Source organism: Camelus ferus, chromosome 17, assembly GCF_009834535.1.
Source record: "Camelus ferus isolate YT-003-E chromosome 17, BCGSAC_Cfer_1.0, whole genome shotgun sequence".
Lineage (NCBI taxonomy): Eukaryota > Metazoa > Chordata > Mammalia > Artiodactyla > Camelidae > Camelus > Camelus ferus.
In genome coordinates this window covers 7,250,544-7,270,320 of record NC_045712.1, presented here as the reverse complement: position 1 = coordinate 7,270,320, position 19,777 = coordinate 7,250,544, and the positions used below count along the sequence as shown (strand labels likewise).

The window sequence follows — 19,777 nt, the reverse complement described above, 5'->3', positions numbered from 1 at the left end:
GATCTGTATGTATGCATTGGTGAATATCCATACATGTATTTCCTAGCAATCCACTGAGAGAGGCTAGAAGCAGTGACATCCCAGTAGCAATGAGCATACCTTGCACTCAGATCTTGGCTTCTAAATTCCATCCTTGAATAAAAGGAACCAGGGCTCCTTGGAGAACTTGTTGATTCTAGAGCTGAAGGCAGGGAAAGTGCAAAACAAATCTGAAGTGTCTTGCGGTGCTAGAAAGTAAGGATGTGCAAAAAAAAAAAAAGAAATAAAAGGACGGGCATACATATTGAAAGAGCACAGGAGCCAGTCTAAAAGAGCTCCTAATGACCAGAGTTGAAACAGCTTGAGTAACAAGATAAATAATGATAGTATCAAATTATAATCCCCCAAATAAAATAATTTTCACAAGTCCATACTAATAAAAATAAATAGATGAACAAATAAATGAATGGGAAGAAATGACAACTCTTTTCTTACAGAAGAATTCAATTACTACATGTAGAAAGAAATGTGGGGAGAAAAAAAAGAAGTGTGGGAAATAGGAAACCACCATTAGAACCCCACAGTACTAATTACTGCAGGTAAGATCTACCAGTGAATACTAAAATTAGGGGGTTTAAGTTTAACCAGAAATAGGATATTTTCATGGTTTCAAAGGTCCTCCATTACAATATTTCATAATTACAAAGGGTACTGTGAAGAATACTGGCACCTTAGCCAAGTGATCGAGGGTCACATCACTACTAAGACCTACCAGTGTGATGCCCACCCAGAGAAGGGTGCACACGGAGAAGGACACTTCACCTCTGCAGTATTTTTCCTGACAGTGCATGACTTCAGTCTAACCATAAGAAAATACCCAGATTGAGAGGCTTTGTACAAAATAGCTGACCAGTATTCTTCAAAGGAGTCAAGCTCGTGAATAGGCAAGGAAAGATTAAGGAATTGTCACAGATTGGAGGAGAGTAAGGATTTAGGACAGTTCAATGCAATGTGATATCCTTGGTTGGATTTTGAAACAGAAAAAAAGACATTAGTGGGAAAACTGGTAAAATCAGAGTCATTCTATAATTAACAGTATTGTGCCAAGGTTAGTTTATTAGTTTTAATAAATGTGGGATTGCTATGTAAGATATGAACAGAAGAGAGTCTCGGTGAAGAGTACATGGGAACTCTCTGGACCTTATGCAACTCTTCTGTAAGCCTAAAGTAATCTCAGAATAAAAAATTTAAACACACACACATACATACTTACATGCACATTCCAGGGGCCCATGTCAGACCTAATAATTCAGAATCTGGAGGTAGGGCCTGGGAATCTGTATCTTAAACAAACTTCTTAGATGATGTTCAAGTTAGAGTAATTGTTCTCTAACACCAGCTTCGTCCATCATTCCCGTTGTTAACATGTACAGTTACTGCTTTTGTTAGATGAAAACAACATGGTAAAGCGAAATGAGTGTGGGCTTTGGTGTCAGGGAGCGCTCATTTCACCCAGGTGCTGCCATTTACTAGTGCCAACCTTAGGTAAGCTATTTAAGCTCATCTGTTAAATATGAGTAATAATACCACCCTGGCCGAGTTGTTGAGGCACATACAATAATGCAGCGTGTGTATGAAATGGCCAGGATGATGCTTAGTGCTTAACAGGTGCTAAATAAACAAAAGGATTATTATTCCTTTATATTTGTAAGTTACTTTATTGACAAAAATATCTGCTGATTGAATATTTAGTATAGCTGTGTGACTTTGGACGAGTAACTTAACCTTTCTGTGTTTCCTCATCCATAAAATGGGGGCCATAATAGTACTACCTCATTAGATTGTTGTGAGGATTAAATGAACTAATGTGGGAAAGCTTGTTGAGCAGTACCTAGAACAAATTAAATGCTATGTAAGTGGTTAGAATTATTATAATTATTTAGTCAAATAGAATCTTATCTGTCTAATTATTTTATGAGATTATTGCTTACATTGAAGTCTTAGGCTGTTGCCTCTTTTAATTAGTTTTGATTCTTTCAGATTTCCACCTCTGTTTACTAGAGGATCTCTCAGAGGCCACTTAGCTATCAGTGGAAATGTTTAATATTATCTGGCTTTCTCCCTTTCCTCAGTAATTATTTTCTCTGTAATAGCTTGAAGATAGGTCCAGTGTGTATTTTTTGAAAAAGAATGTAACAGAATGGTGGTGGAAATTGATCAAATTGTAGTATGTAATAAAATGTGGAATTTCCCTTTTGTTCTGATTTTGGCTTGAAGGCTTAGGAATTTTGGTCCCAAGGGATAAAGTTCAACTAGCCCTAGAAATCCTCCTATTCCATCCAGTTCATCTTTGTGAAGAATGGGAAGGGGTGGGGGATTCCAACATATTCCCCAGAATCTACCCCCTTAGGAGAGAGCTCTCTGTTACAGAGAAGGAGGCAGGTAGCGGAGGGGACATTGTCTGTGCTCCTTCCTTGGCAAAAGTGGGCTTGGTCAGCTTTGAAAGACATCTCACCTGGAGAAGTGTATGCTCTAGGAACGAATCATCCTCCAAAACAGGAAAAGAAAGAAAAAGGACAGGGACCTGATAGAATTGTGAAAATTACAGATTATCTTACAGTAACTCCTAGAAGGTATTTTGTTTAGGGAAATAAAAATTCACAAAGGTAGAAATAGGTGCATGAACACCAATGAGTACATTGTGTAAAACCACTTTATTTGAGATGAAAAATATAATAATGGTATACATACTTAATTTTTCCCATTTTTATTGTGGTAAGATATGCATAACATGAAATGTATTAGCCATTTTTAATTGGACAGCTCACCAGCACTAAGTACATTCACGTTGTTGTGCATACCACCGCCACCATCCATCTCCAGAACTTTTTCATCTTCCCAAACTGAAGCAGTATCTGTAGTTCTTGTGTCTTTCCATGGGGACAGTCATTTCTTCAGCCATAATCTGATTCAGTGTATATGGAGACCGGGACTTTATGACTGTAGAGATGAATGATTGCTATTCTAGGTATATTCAACTTTCTTTGTTTTTTCTGTATATAGGAGATGTCTTCACTTGGCAAAAAAAAAAAGTTTCTTTTTTTTAAGTTCTTGAAATCTGTACTTTCTTCCTCTCTGTTTCCACCTCCTGCTCTAACCCTCTTTAAATATTTCTTCCTTCTCCTGATGATCACTAATGTCATTTAGCAAAGATCCCTGCTCTGGAATTCAGTCCTACTTGAATCTAAATGGCTTTTTTGTCTTTGCTCCTGTTCTGTCCTTTCCCTCCTCCAGCTCCCTTTCCATTCCTTCAGTTTTTAGGTAAAGAGATGGAGTGATATACATAATTAGCAACTTAGCTGTGCCATCAAGAGAAGCCTGGAGGCTGAGGGACTGGACCATACCAGCAAACAAATGACGTTCAGTGTAGTAAGGTGTTATGTTGGTTTTCTCTTCAGAAACTTGGGTCTTCTATTTTTCAGTTATTCACAGACCTTCTTGTTTCTCAGGACCTGTCCTTTCTTCTATGATTAGCCTTGAAGCGTGTCTGAAGTTACATTGATTCTGAGATAGTTCAGCAGTTGAATTCCCTACTTTGAGTAAATATTTAGTGGGTGCCTAACTCATCTACTTGGCATTGCACGAGGCACATAAACGTTAAGAGTTTAAGTAGACACAGAGGGGCCCTGTCCTCATGGAGCCTCTATTCTAATTAGGTAAGGCAAACAATAGACAAGAAAATAATTTAACAAGAGGCTACTGGTCGTGGACAGAGATAACTAGGGTGGTGTGATGGAGAGACTGGAGAGAGAGAGGAAGGAGGCTCTTGGGGAAGCCTTTCTGAGGAGGTAACACCTCAGCTCAGGTCTGCACGATGGGTTAAGGCTGGACGTTCAAGAATGGTCAGTGGAGAGCTCTGCCTCACATCTGGGAAGCCATTGGTAGCACTTCACCGAGAGGCCTGGGAAGTTGCTTGTCATGTATCCCAGGAGCTCTCAGGAGCTTCATCTCCAGACCCAAGGAACAGGGAGAGATGTGAAGTTACGGCTACTTGATTTCTATCAGCAGATATGATTTCAGGACATCATTAATTTTCACCCTAATCATAGTTCTTGATAATTTCAGCAGTTATCTAAAGTGATAACTCACAAGCCTTGAAACTGACTAAACCATCAGGGCTGCACATGTATTTCATAATCAGTAAATATTACTGTTTTTCAGAAAATTTGAGTACCTTATCTTCTTCATCTTAGATGCACTGAACCTAGGGAATGAAGTGAAAGAGAACATCCCAAAAGACTAATCCTTTGTTAAATAAGAGAGCTTTAACTTTTATCTTTTCTTTCTGAATGGGGAGACAGGGGGACTTACGTGTTAGTTTCTACCTAAGCAAAGACTTAAGAGCATCTCTGACAGAGGAAGCCCTGGCCATTGGCAAGAAGAGAGGTGAGAGATCATTGGCTCCCTACTAAGTTTATTTTGCTCCCTGCCCTCTGTTGACTTTGACAGTAACTGAGCCATAATGAAAAGTTGGAGGTCCTGAAGCCAAGAAAAACCTTAGGCTGTGCTAGGAGGTAAAAGATCACCACTGATAGGAACTTGGTCCCCCTTAGAGACAGAATGTGTCCATCCTACAGAGCTTTTTACGGATCACGGTTCATGTGTAATAAAATTGCAGTGAAAAGTCTTAAAGAGGTTTAAAGATGAAAATGGCATCCTCTAATGTAAGTTTTTTTAAAAGCTCTCTGGATGTATCATCATGATTAAGGCTCAATCCATCAGAAGGATATATCCACTCTAAATGAGTATGTACCTAGTAACAGAGCTTTCAAATCTACAAAGCAAAACCATGATTAGACAAATAGAGAAACAGACAAATCCACCATCAGAGTTGGAGACATCAGTGCTCCTCTTTTAAAATTGTCTATTAGTCTGAAAATTAATGATGGCTCCCAAATAATACATGTTGATGTAAATGAATCTGCAGTAACTTCATATTTCTCCCCTCCTTCTTTGTGTCTGAAGATAAAACTCCATAAAGCTCCTGTGGTTATAATAAACAAACAGAAAGTCAGTTAGGACCCAGAAACCCTTGACAGCACTGTCAACCAGGTGACCTAATTGGCAGCTATAGAATTTATAGAATGTTCCACCCAACAACTGCAGAATAAACATTCAGCATTCACCAAGATAGACCATATGCTGGGCCATAAAGCAAGTGTCAGTGAATTTGAGAGGATTGGAATCACGCAGAGTATGCTTCCTGACTACAAGGAAATGAAATTAGAAATAAATAATAAAAAGACATCTGGAAAATCCCAAATTTTTGGAAATTAAACAACACTCTTGTAAATATCCCATGGGCCAAAGAAGAAATCACACTGGAGATTGAAAATCCCTCTGGCTGCTCTGTGAGGAATAGATTGGAGGTGGTGAGTGTGTATACAGGGAGGCCAGTGAATGGACCATCCAGAACTCTAGGGGAGCTGTAATGGTGCCTTAGACTCAGGGTGAGGCAGTGGAAAGGGAGAGAAATGGGAAGATTCAGATGTATTTTGGAGGAAGAGCTTTTGGGACTTGCTGCCGATTGGATGTGAGTGATGTGGGTAGGAGAGAGAGCATCAGACCTCAAGGTTCATAGTTCAAATCATTTCACAGCTCCCCAAAGTTCTTGGGATCAAGTCCAAATCTGTCAGCACAGCTGACGGGGCTCCTGCCCACTTGGCCAGCCTAATCTCTCACCAGCCCTGGCTCTCCGCATGTAAGCTCCAGCCCCACCAACCAACTTGCCATCCTCCCCCGTGTGTTGCTGTCTCCTGGTCACTGGGCCTTTTCACATGCTGTTCCATTTATCTTCAACACTCATTGCCCTGCTCTCCACTTACTTACCTTTTGGCTTAGATGTTGCTTCCTCTGGGAAGCCTTCCCTGATTTCACTCTAGACTGGTTCAGGAGCCCTGCTGTGTGCTTCTGTGCTACCCCTACCATCACCCACGCCTTACTTTGCTTTGCCTCTTGTCTGTCTCCCTGACTAAAGCTCCTTGAGAACAGAGAACATGTCTCATTCTTTTACTATGACTACAACTATGACTAGTACTTCAGCCACCGCCACCACCACCACAGGCAGTTACTGGGCTCAGAGAGTGAGACAATAAGAATGTCACATAGCAGTTACTGAGTCCTCACTGTGTGTGCCGGGGGCTTCACACGCATTATCTCATTTGATCATCCTGGTAGCCCTCCAAAGCACATGACCAATCCCTCTTACAAAATGAAGAAACTAAGGCTTAGAAGGCTTCAAGCAGCTTGCCCAAGACCGCACGGTTAGAAGTGGAAACAGAATCTGAACACAGGTGGTTTGATTTCAAACCCCAGACTTTCAACCACCAGGTTGTACTGTCAGAGTCAGAACAAAGTTGAAGCAAAATGAACTTAAGGGAGAGCCAGCGGCCCCTGATCACCTTGCTGCCCGTGGCCAGCCTTGGGTCCTTCCCCAGCGCAAAGAGCCAGCGGAGTTCCCGGAGGCAGCTACCCAGGTTGGGGTGGTGAAGGGAGTGAAGGCAACATCGGGGACAAACAGCTATTGTGCGCTGCCTCTTTTTCCCTTTCTCTGTGAAAACAAAGGCCTCGTTTCTAGTGCTGAGTAATTTCCATAAGGGAATTAGAATGGCTAATTTTATATCCCTTTGGTAAATATTCCTCTGTCCATTATAACGTGGCCACAATGATCCTCTTCAAATTAATGCCAGCAATAACTGCTGCAGAATTAGCCTCCAGAGACACGATGCTATAGAAAGAGTTGGTTTTTTTCTCCTGGTCTTTTGTTTTTTCAGATAAAGAGTAAAAACGCCTTATGCTCTTGTTTGCAGTCAAGGTAATAAGTGGATTATGATATTAGAAAGGTTCAAAAACTTCAACTCTTCTCTGCTTGACTTTGACTATATAAAAGACGATTTGTGGTCGACACATGCTTTGACGTTCGGTTGCTCATTGATGCAAATGGCAACTAATTACACTTTACAAGGAAAAACACAGAGACTGATTACAGTAGCAACATGGCTATTTACTGAGTACTGACTGTGCACCAGCCACTGTACTGACTTTCTTGTGTGTTTTATTTCACTGGATGATTGTGACCACTTGGGAACTAGGATGGTGGTGGTGGTCTTGCTTCCCACTTTACACAAATGGGAAGCTGGGAACTAGAAACAAAGGAACTTGTCCAAAGTCAACAGCTCATGATGCCAGGATTTGAACTCAGGAATGCCAGACTTAACATTCCTAAGGACTATCCTCTACCTGATCTCTGAGATGTACCATTAGGGCTACTTTTGTGTGTCTGTTTTAAAATATGATTTACATACAAAAAGAGCACACCCTAGCGGGGAGCGTATAGTTCAAGTGGTAGAGCACGTGCTTAGCATGCGTGAGGTCCTAGGTTCAATCCCCAGTACTTTCATTTTAAAAAGTAATAATAATAATTAAATAAATAAACCTAATTACTCCTCCCCCCCCCAAAATAGCCCATCCAGACACTATGTGTGTAGTTTAACAAGCTCACACCTGTGTAACCACTATTGTGGTCAAGAACTAGGCATACAACTGTCACCCTGGAAAGCTGCTGTCAATGCTTCCCTTCCCAGGACCACCACAGGCATCTTTATATTTCAGGGAGGACAGCTGCAGAGAAAGAGGGAGGGAGCTAGGCTTCAGCAGCTGCAAACTCCAATACATATGTGCAAGGGCCAGACAGGTGACTAGGGAACGACACACATTGGGTGCAGTCTCAGTTAAAGGTGACTCCATCTTACCTGTTGCTTAGGTTAAAATCCTTGCGGCTGCCCTTGACTCTTCTGTTACTCTCACATCCCAAATCCAGTCTGCTGGGGAAATCCTATTAGCTGTATTTCAAGCCATATTAAGGATTCAGCCTCTTCTCACTCCCTGGGTTGTTACCACCTGAGCCAAGCCAGCACCGATCTCCCCTGAATTATTGAAATAGCATCCTAACTGGTCTCCCTGCTTCCCCTGGGTGCCCCAGTCGTCTGTTCTCAGCGCAGCATCCAAAGTGATTCTTTAATCTTAGTCAGACCTAGTCACTCCTCTGGTAAAAGCATTTCAATGGATTCTGTCTAAAAACTGAAATTCTTCCAAGGGCAGACAAAGCCCTCAGTGAAGTGACTGGCCCACTCACCTGTCCTCATCTCTGGCTCTTCTCTTGGTAGCTCACTGTGGTCCAGCCGCCCCAGCCCTCTGATGTTCTGAGAGTGGGCCAGCCATTCCCCCACTATGTATACTTACCACCTCCTTCTCAATGAGGCCTTCCCAATGGCCCCACTTAAAATTGCAAACCCCACCCCATGTGGGTCCCCTGTCCCTTTCCCTGCTTTATTTTTAACCTGCTTATATGCTATAGAATCAATATATTTATCTTGCTTATTATCTGACTCCCTCATGAGGACAGAGATTGTCTGTCTTTGTCACTGCTGGTCACATCTAGTACCTAGTGGACCCTAGAATGCAGTGAGGGGCGGCTGAGGCCAAGCACCAGCAGATTTTTCCCATATAGGATGTAGGCTGTTCTTGCCTGAGCTGTAGATTTTTCAAAAGAAGACAGAAATTCAATTATTTTTGTGATATCGCAGTTTTTTTTAAATGTGGCAACCAATTCAAAAATTTTAAATAACTACATATTTTAAAAATCCATCCATGGGCTGAATTTGACCTGCAGGCCCCACTCTGCGTTCCCTAGTTTAGACTGAACTGGATTTGCCACCTTAACTAAAGATTTGCAAGCTTACTAAAAGCAGTAGCTGTAAATTTACTGATAAGTTTTTCTTCCTTGTCCTTCAATCCCAGTCCAGAAAATGTGTCTCAGAGTCAAACCACAGGGACCCAGGGTATAGCTCAGTGGTAAAGCGCATGCTTAGCATGCAAGAGGTCCTGGGTTCAATCCCCATTACCTCCAGTAAAAAAATAAATAAACCTAATTACTGCTCCCCCACCAAAAAAAATAAATTAATTAAATAAAAATAAAATAGTTGGACAAAAAAAAAAAAAAAAGAAACCGCATCAGAGGAGGGATGAGGGGTGGTTCTGGAGAAGGACTGTGCAGGGGGGGCCTCCCACCCCTGAGGAGACCAATCAGGGGCCTGTGTGGTTGCACCTGGTGGGATCCAGGCTGTTATTCACGTGTCCCTCAATGCTTATTGCTTGTCTTCCAGACATTTGTCACCTCCTGCCACAGTGCTAGCTCCCAGGCCAGCCCCCCAGGGTGAGACTAGCAGGAAATTAGGAATGAAAATGAGCTGTTAGACCAGGACCCTGTGAAGTGCACCTCCTCCTCCGCCAGCCGAGCCCCTGCAGTCTGATCATGCGCTGTGCTGGTGAGGATGAGGGGAAGGAGGCGCCCTCTTACCTTGCTGGCAGGAGCCTGAATGTATCCACTTCTAGGCATGTCGTTTGGGAATAGCTATCAAATTTCCAAATGCACGTATTCTTTGACCAAGGAATTATATTTTAATTAATTTATTCTATAGAGACACTCATGTGTGCTGAAATGAATTAAGATGAGGATTTTTTCACTGTAACATTGTTTATAATAACAAAAGCTTGATAAAAGCCTAAATGTTCTACAGTAGGTGACATAAATTATGCTAGATCCATGCAATGAAGCATGAATGAAATGCACAGACATAAAAAATAATAAACAAAATCTGTGCGTGCCCTCCCACATTTATTGATTTGGTTATTTAAAAAGCACTCAGGCTGGTGACACGGTGTGTGCTATGCTATCATTAGGTTTTTTGTTTGTTAGTTTGTTTTTTATTGAATGTTACAATGTGTCAATTTCTGGTTTACAGCACAATGTCCAGTCATTATGCTATCATTTGTGACATAAAAGAGGAAGTTGTACATGTGTGGCTACTTTTTCTTTTGTTTTTTTCTTCTCCTCACCTTTTTATTTTATTTTATTTTTTAATTGACTATAGTCAGTTTACAATGTTGCATCAATTTCTGGTGTACAGCATAATGTTTCAGTCATACTTATAAATACATGTATTCATTTTCAGATTCTTTTTCATTATGGATTACTACAAGATACTGAATACAGTTCCCTGTGCTGCACAGAAGAAACTTGTGGCTATTTTTTCTTACGTGCATAAAATATCTCTGGCATAACAGAGAGTAATCCAGTAATGTGGTTAGGAAGTGGTGGAAGGGAAGTGGTGACGAAAGTACAAGGAGGAATAACTTGTCAATGAGTTTACTTTAATATGTTTTTATTTTTGAACCATGTAAATATTTACTAAATTTAAAGGAGAAAGAAATGCCATATTATGTGCTTAGAAATTTCTCTGAAAATACACCCATGGTAGTGTTGTTTACAACATTAAAAAACGAAAAAAAGTGGGAGCAATTCACATGTCAAATAATAGGATACTGGTTAAATAAAAATTTAGGTGAATTTAAGATTTTTCTGATTTTAAAAATTTCTGATACAGTTTTCATTTGCCTCTTTCTCTCCTGATTAAAGATACTGCCTGTAGCTTCATGATGGAATGCCTCCATCCTTCAGATCTTTTTAGTTTTCCCTTTTCAGACCTTCAAGCCTTTTTGTTTTTTGTTTGTTTGTTTTGACAAAGTGGTAACACTTTTATTTTACTGAAGTGATGATAACTTTAACAATAATATTTATCTAAGACCAAGAAAAGGACTAAAGTAATCAGTGAGCTTGAATTTGGGGGCTAGATATATACATAACCCTTAATCGATTAAAACATTAATATTATATGATTTTATTCAGGCCTTAATAGACAATCAGCCATGAAGAGAAATCTGCTCTCTTTCAGGTGAATTTGAAGTAGCTTTCTCTGCCTCTCTGATTCTGTAGTTCTGAAGTAGCTTTTTAGTGGAACACTGTGCGGTCTCTTATTTCCTTAAACACATTCTAGAAAGTGACTTTATTGTGTGGTAACCTTGTTAGCCAAAATCCAACAAGTTTATCATTATTTGAAACATTAACTTAGATGGAACCCTTTTCTGTGCGTTAGTTTTCCTTCCCAGTAAAATAAGATTTTTGCACGAGATACATCTTATGCCGTAATTGTATAGTTTACTCATTCTTTTGTGGAGGGTTTGCCCTTCCTCCAATGTACCCTGGAGCTGTGATTTAAAACATAAAATCAGCAGGCTAGTGCTCATCTGTGGTGCAGCTTTTACCTTTCCATGGCTAAATAAGAAAAAAATAAGTATAATGTGGTAGATTATTATAAATGTATTCAATTTAAAGAATTCATCCTAATTCTGAAATTAGGATCTTCAAATTGCTAAATGGATGTCAAGATAATCTTCTTTTATGAAGTGGTAGGTGATCATTATCTTTAATTTTATTTTATTGATTTGTAAATTTATTCCTCCAGCAGATGAGGAAGGAAAGATAAATCCAGCTGATCATGTAAGTTTTGAAATTATTCAAGACTGAAATCTCCATGATGCTTGTATCATACAGTGCCCAGTTATTGAGTTTTAAATACTAGGATCCCAATGGAGTGTTGTCTTGGTTTGCCATAACAAAATACCATAACTGGGTGGCTAAGACCACAGAAATTTATTTTCTCATAGCTCTGGAGGCTAGAGGTCTGAGATCAGGGAGACAGTATGGTTGGGTTCTGGTGAGAACCCTCTCCCTGACGTGCAGACTGCTGCCTTCTCACTGTCTCCTCGTATGGCAGAGAGAGAAACCTGGTGTCTCTTCAAATAAGGACAAGAATCTCATCTCGAGAGTTTCACCCTCAGGACCTCTTCTAACCCTAATTACCTCCCAAAGACCCCCATCTCCAAAAACCATCACATTGGGGGTTAGGGCTTCAACATAATGAATTTTGGAAAGACACATTCAGTCCATAACAAGTGTTGTTATGGGGTCAGGATGATGATCCTTCCTTGGTTAAACTACCTCTAAATTTGGAAAACGATGCCAAAACAAAGCAAGTAACACGATTACTAACTACAGCTTTGAAGTCTCAAACTCAGGGCAAAATTCTGGTAAACTAAGCACTTAGCCAAGGAGAACTTAAGATGGCTGGCTTGAATGATCTACAACAGAGGTTGACAATGCCTGAGTCAAGAATGGTTTTTACTTTTCAAATGGTTGAAAAAAATCAAAAGAATAAGGCTCTCTGATATCTGAAATGTATATGAAATTCGAATTTTAGTGTCCCTAAATAAAGTTTTATTGGAACCCTGCCATGCTCATTTGTTTATATGTTGTCCGTGGCTGCTTTTATGCTACAACAGCAGAGTTGAGTAGTTGCAACAGAGCCTAAAATATTTACTCTCTGACCCTTTAGAGAAAAACAGTTGCCAATCCCTGCAGGCAAAGCTGGCCAATAACTTGCTTTGCCTATTCCCAAGTCTAAATCTTAGCTGAAAATATGGTTTCAAAAAGATGCAGAACCTTACCCATCATCACTAGAAGAAATGGATCCAGGGACAGAGTATCTACCATAAAGCCTGCCGTGAGCTCGTCTAGAGGTTGCCCACTTCAAGCAGTCTAATGCTGCCCTAGCTGTTCCAAGGAAAAACTAAGAGTGAAAGACAGAAGGCCTTATTGGAAGGTGGAAGAAGAAGAAAGCCAGAAAAATTTGCTGATGTCTTCGTTCCTTGGGAGGTCCAACCCCAGCCAAACAGAATCCAGGATCCTGGAATTGGACCAGTCTGGATCAAGACTGGTCTTCCTTTGAGTTTCTACCCTTTATTGACACTTGTCCCTCAAGCCCAAGGAGAAGGTAGGAATGGGAGCTAAGAATGGTACCCTTTCTAGAATTAACATTAACCAATGAAATTGGTGGTGGTGTTGATCTATCAGGCCACTTCCTTTGTTTCTGACTTACTGTTTTGTGTTCTCCCTCCTTGCCCAATACACACAAAGGTGATTTTAAAGGATGTGGACTCCCTTCTCTACGTGGACACCGATGTTCTCTTTCTGAGACCTGTCGATGACATCTGGAAGCTTCTGAGGCAGTTTAATTCCACGCAACTTGCAGCCATGGCCCCCGAGCATGAAATCCCCAAGATAGGCTGGTACAGCCGCTTCGCTCGGCACCCTTTCTATGGCTCCGCAGGAGTGAACTCAGGAGTCATGCTAATGAACTTAACTCGGATAAGAAGCACCCAGTTCAAGGTAAGGAAGTATTTTGAATATCCTTGTTTAAACATCAGGACTTTGTCTTCTCAACAGTGACTTTCCTGGAGTGTTAGTGTAATATTTTGGAAGCAGGTGGCTTGTCGGTGAGGATGGAAGAAGCCATTAAAGAGGAATGTATTTGGAAAGTGATGGAATATTTGTTGGTTAAGGAAAATCCCAGGAGATTATGGAATTTAAAGATATTCAGCTGAGTTACTATTCAGGAATATTATGTTGCACTTCTGAATTACATATTTGAACCCTGTGTGTATCCCAAGCTTCAAAAACCATGGAAAACTTCTTGGAATTACCCTACGGATATATTTACATAAGTATACAGAGAAAAATGTACAAGTCTGTTCATGGCCTCATCTTTTATCCCAGCGAAGACCTGGGAGAACCTAAATGAACGTCAGTAAAGAACAAGTCAAAAAAAAAATTATCCTCCAATTAAAAAGAATTAGGTAAATCTATAAGTGAGATAAACAAGATCTCTACAAAAATATTAGATGGAAAAAATTAAAATGCATTGAAGGCTGATACTACAGAGTGTGATCCCTTTTATGCCTTAGAAATTCCCAGAAGAATGCCTAAGAGCCTGGTAACTAATAGTGGATACATCTAGGGAAGGTAGAAATAGGAACTGAGGGAGGCCGGAGGAAAAATACTTTTACATTTTTTTTTCCCACATCTTTGTATGCTGTTTGACTATTTAGTCTGAATATGTTGCTTTTATCTTAAATAATTACTGTAAGATAAGGAAAGGGTATTTTTCCTTAAGATACCTTAATTCTGCTGTCTGTCTTTTGTTCCTTCACTTCCAAGGTAAGAGTTAAGCATACCAAAGGGAAGTTCAAACTGAGGCATGTTTTTCAGGGTAGAAACCACAGACCCAACCAGTTCCTGGTCCATTGTATCCATGTGTACATCTGTCATCTATAGCCCTAGTTTTGCTTTGTCCTATGCCTTGAGGCTAGCAGGACTCTCCTCTTATTTATTTCATTTTCATTCTGGGGTCAGGGGTGCAGGGGAGAACCAGTCCATCTACACTGATTCTCAGTGGACAGGATGTGTTTTCTGTGCCTCAGCTGCTCTCATGTTTTTTCTCTTTTCCAGAACAGCATGATTCCAACAGGCTTGGCTTGGGAGGACATGCTGTACCCTCTGTACCAGAAGTACAAGAATGCCATCACGTGGGGAGACCAGGACTTATTAAATATTATTTTTTATTTCAACCCAGGTAGGTTCTCTTTCGAAAATGCCATTTGTGTAGGAATCCACCCACATCGCCCAACAGAGCACATTCCAGCCTGGCTGGCCACTGATGAAGCTTGAATTGTGCCTGTGTCCCCTGCAAAGTGTGCCCTTTCATCCACCCCCAGTGTTTCACGGAGGCGGTCCTCGTGCTGCTGACACAAAAGGCCAAATGTTGAAACCTCCAACACTGGACTCCATTTTTCAAGAATATCTTTGAGATTTTGTCACACCATTCTTCTAAGAAGTACTGGCAGAATCAATGGGTGGCACAGAACTAAAGGAAAACATTATAATCTAGGCACGAGGCCCTGCATAGCCTGAACAATTGCTAGACTGAAGGGAATTGGTTCTTGGGATCCTTATAGTTAAGTGAGTTGTTGGGGGTTAAAAGGGTATAGAATAAGGATTCTGATTCCACATTCCTCTTTCTTTTCATCCAAGGCAAAAGTCTTCTTATGTTGTTAAGTCAGTGATATGATAGAGTTGGGGGAGGAAGGGAGGTGGAAATTTCTGGTCTGTTTTTATATTGACACCTAAAGCTAAACATTTTCCTTCTTTTCTTTCATCCTTGCTAAAACCTTGTTTAATGTTGTTAAAATCAAAACCATGTTTTCTCTTTAAGAAAGATCTTTGGACAAAAAAAAAAAAGCACACCTCACTCCAACTACTCAGGCCTCTCCTTTGTCTTTAAATATCCTGAAATAGACTCCTGTTTATAAAGACTTCTGCCTGTGGAATCCTGTCACCCTAGAAGCACCTACTATATACCTTTATTTGCTTGTTAACAAAATTCTGAAATGAAACTTAATCCCATATGCCTTTGGATTAAAAAGGAGCAATCCTGGGGAGAAAAAAAAAAAAGCAGGTTGAGATGGAGTTTGTTGCTGGGAAAGATTCCCCAATACTCACTCATTAGATGAAGAGGATGCCTTGGCTGTTTGCTCGTGGCATGTTTTAATCCATTTCAGTCTGATCGCAACAGGGATTTTAAAGTCTGCCCCTCCTGCTTTTTCTTCTTAATCACACTGCATCTTTTTTTCTAGGTGTAGTTGTTATTCATTAGGACTCTTGGTTGCAAATAAAAGATCCCTGGAGTTGGCCTAAGCACAAAGGATACTTTTTTGGTAAGCAAACAGGTGTCACATAGAAACCGAGGGCAGGAAGGCCAGCAGGCCAGGACCCGAAGCAGGAAAGGGAAAAGGATGAGGACCCCAGGTTGGACTTCCCTTTTCCCACTGAGGCTGTTTGTTCCTCTCTCAGAAGATTCTCATTCTCTGCTCAAAGCAAAGTACCAAGGTTTCATCCTCCAGGTCCAGCCACACAGAAGGAGAAGGCAGATGTTGAGAGCATGGGTCTGCTAGGCCAGGAGTGTGGAGCTAGGGAGTAGTGCCTGACGTTGATTATTTACTAAGGGCCAAATGCTGTTCTGAGTGTTCTCTTGTTTAATCCTCACAACAACCCTAAGAATAAAGTCCCCATTTTATAGACAGAGGTACTAAGGGAAAGAGAGTTAAACAATTTGCGGCAGAGCTAATAAGTGCCAGAGCAGGGATCCAAGTCCAGGCCACGCCCACTCCAGCCTGCACATTTTGGGGAAAGAGGAAATTTCAGAGGGAGAATCCTCGAGAGCTGGGCAGGTGTCCCAGAATGTGTCTCTCTCTCCTGCATTATTTCTGACCTTTAAATATTACATTTTTTCTCTCTGTTGTGTGGCTCAAACTATCTTCCATCAGTCTATTGTCCATATTCCCAGACTGAGGAATTCAAAAGGTTCGCCCAGTTGCCTCCCCAGAAATCCTCTCAGCCTGTTGCAGATTGTCTGAGGACGTGATCAGTGAGTAAATAACACTCAAAGGCAGTCACAAGCAGCTCTGCAATTAGGCGCTAGCCCCTGGTCTCTAATTAGGGCTGAAAACCACCTGAGTTCAGTGGCTTCCCACTGCCCCTCTCAGATCCCTTGAGCACAAGGATATTAGAAAATAATGATGAAGTTGTTCTGACTGCTGAATCTGAGCAGCAGCGAGTAAATACCCGAGTTTCCTAACTTGAGGTCAGTATTAGGTAACTCCTCGGTTGTTCTTTGTATGCCCTTCCTTTGATCTTGCATACTTCATCCAGGTACTTTATCAAACATGAGAGCTTTGACCTGCAATCCAGTGATAATCATTGCATTGAAAGGTTTTCTTTGTTTATATTGATTGTGAGCACTTTCTATACACCAGAACAAACTATATTTGAAAAAAAAAGTTGTCACCTTTATCCTTGGAAAGGAGAGAAGGAGAGATTGGCCCCAGCCCAGGAGGTAAACATGCTTATTTGTTATGATTCTGTGTGTTGCCATGGGTGAAGCAGTGCACACAAACCTGGGCACATACCTACGTTGTTTTCATTTTTATAGCCTCCCCTAGCCAATAACAGGGCTTTTAAAATGTGTTTAAAAGTCATTAGCTAAAAAATGTTGTAGAACTCTTGCTATAATTAGATCGTAAATGCTTGCAGGTATGTAATTGCTGTGCTGGGTAATAGACTGACTCAGGAAAAGGCAGCTGAGGCCCAGGGTGGCCCTGCAGGTAGCTCATCCCATGGGACATTTCCTTGCAGGTGAGCCAAGGTAGCTTCTTCAAGAGATGGAAGACTGAACTCATCTTTACAGGTGAATCTGAGTCAAGAACAGAGTGCTGTAGAAAGGGTAAATTTGGCAAGGGTGAAAAGAGAACCCTAGGCAGAAAAATGTGCTTGGATGAACGCACTTAGGTTGCAGGGAGTAAAACTCCACTCACACCAGTTACATCAGGGGCCAGGTACCAGTTGCATGAACACGTGGATCAGATCATGCCAGGCCTCATGAGAAGTAGCTCTGAGCAGCTGCTAAGGGCCAAAGCTGAACTTTTTCATCCCTCAGAGGCCTCATGGTGTCTGTCGCATTTTTTCTCTCCACGCCCATTCAATTCCATACCATCTCTTAGATGGTATTCTCTACTAGCACGTGGCCCAGCCTCGAGTCAACACAACCTCACAAGCCCGTACCAATGATGATGGGTTTTCTGTATTTCCTAATTCAAATTCTTGAAGGGAAAAAGAGACAGAGAGAGATTGGCCTGGCCTGGCCTGGCCTGTGAACGTATTCCCAGCCCTGCTGTGTAGCGGTTCTCTTTGCATAGGGAGAGGAGCAAGATCAAGTGGCATTTTCCTCTCTCAAACATGGCCACCTAAGTCTGTCCCTTGTTCTGAAGCAATTTCTAGAAAAGTAGGCTGCGGGCAGGGAAGGAAATGAAACCTGCCAAGTACAGATGACAGGGCAGGGCGTCCAGCCGGAGTGGAAGCAGTGGAGTCCTGTCCCCGAAGAGGAAGAAGTGCTGAAACGCCCATGAAATGTCTGTAGATTGTCCGTGAGTTGAATGTGTTACTAGGAAGTCAGGAGAGTCTGCTGGGGCCACATCATCACATGGAACAAGCCTCTGCAGTGGCCCTGTCAGGCTGTGTTCCTGAGTGTGCAACCACGCTGTGTACTCACCCCACCAAAAGCACCCAGAAACTGGCAGTTATGAGTGTGTTTTGGAGTGGACAGGCCCAGTTATTTAGCTTTATGACTGTCCTGGAAAACTGGTAACAAGTCATTGTTTGAGGAGGCTGGGAAGCTCACGAGCTCTGATACTAAGCCCAGAAATGAACATCATGGGGTCTTTGTGAGAAGGAGTTGTGTCTACCTTTTGTCTTTCATTAAGTGCTTCCCATGTGCAGCTTAGTTAAGCTTTAACTGGAGTTGGTCTTCAGGTATGTTGGCTGGTTGGATGGATGGGATTCAGAGAGTGGAGGGAAAGAGGGAAAGAGATAAAAGAGAAAGATCCTAGCAAGGAAAGTGAGAGGAAAGGAGGGTGGGGAGAAGGGAGAGGGAGAAAGCAGGAGAAAGATGCAGATGGTAGAGGAAGGTGCACGCTTTTGTCCTCTTGTTCATTCTGCAGATGTCTTTTGAGCACCTGCTAGGTGCCAGCTGCAGGGCTAGGCATTGGGGATATGGCAGCAGACAGGGGACAGAGTTCCTACTTTCATGAAACCCCCCTTTTATTGGAAGAGGTAAACTTCCAAAGAATAGCAACTAGTCGTTCAAAATCACAAATTGTGGAAAAGTGCTGTGAAAGAAACAAATGAGGGGTTAGAGAGAGTCTGTCAAAACTAAGGAGAGAATCGCTTCTTTAGATTGTGTGATCAGAGACGTTTTCTTGAGGAATGAGTTGCCCTTTCCTGGAACAAGATACATTCTGGAAGAAGGAAGAAGAGGAGGCGGGGAAAGCTGAGTTCCAGAATGAGACATGAAAAAAAGCAAAAGGGAACAAACAAAACGCTATGAATAGGGCAAACAGCCTCCATTCTGTTGATACAGTATAGTAAGTAGCAAATCTATTTTACCTTGAAGTTAAAATGATCAGGCATAAGCTAGTCCATAATCTTAAAGTCCCCAAGAATATGAAGTGATCAGAAATGGAAGCAGCAATCAGTTCACACAGTACTTTGCAAGTAGTTAGGAGGCTCTGGAAATAAATGTAGACTCCTGAAGGGATCACTAAGGGATTTCAGTCTCATAAATAATCAGTTAATGAGCTTCTTTTTGTATGCAGAATGAAGAGAAAAATTGGAAAGACCCAGGGTTGGAAGAGAGGTTGGCTTGGAAAAAAAAAATTTTTTTTTAAATAAATTGCAGCGGTTTGAGGCTTTGGAGATTTGGAATTTAAAAACCATTCACTGTATTATTTCTTCAGCAGTGGAAAAAAATAACTGGCACATTTCACCATGCTGTCATTTTTAAACATTACATTTTGACGGCCGTCATCATCTTCCTTAAACTAGATCCATTTCGGAATAATTATTGATCATGTACCACATAAACACCATTAACCCCCTCTACGTGTTCATCAGCTGATCTACAGAGGTTTTCCATCCTCAGCCCACTCCAGGATGCTGGTGTAGCCCCTCTCCTCCTCCTTCCCCTGTTAACCACATGGAGATTTCAAAATGTAACCCAGGCAAGGTGTATCTGTGCAGAAAAAGGCACCTCTGTTATTTTGACCTGTGCACTCTTGATTTCCCTTCCTTTTAGTAACAGCACCCAGGTTTCTCAGGGGAATTGCTCTTGCCCCATTTCATGCAATCTCAGAGTCCCGCCCACCCCTGACTCGCACTGAACCAGTCAGACTATCTCCTGGGAACCTGTGTCTGGGAGTCCAAGAGCAGGAAGTAGCCACAGCTGGTTCGTCCTGGCGGCAGTGCCGGGAAGCTGACATGAATTCATCCCCATACGCAGCTCCCAGGCACAGCCCTTGTTCCGCCCACCAATTCAGCTTTCCCTCTGATTTT

The 19,777-nt window shown here is 41.6% G+C and overlaps 1 protein-coding gene across 1 annotated transcript in view; it reads left to right on the top strand.

The window, feature by feature from the left end:
* Positions 1-19,777, top strand: part of GXYLT2 (glucoside xylosyltransferase 2) — a 72,209-nt gene that overhangs the window by 41,733 nt on the left and 10,699 nt on the right. The window contains exons 4-5 of the mRNA XM_006175219.2: positions 12,914-13,165; positions 14,285-14,408. Coding sequence (XP_006175281.2) covers positions 12,914-13,165; positions 14,285-14,408 — 376 coding nt within the window. The remainder of the gene's footprint in view (positions 1-12,913; positions 13,166-14,284; positions 14,409-19,777) is intronic.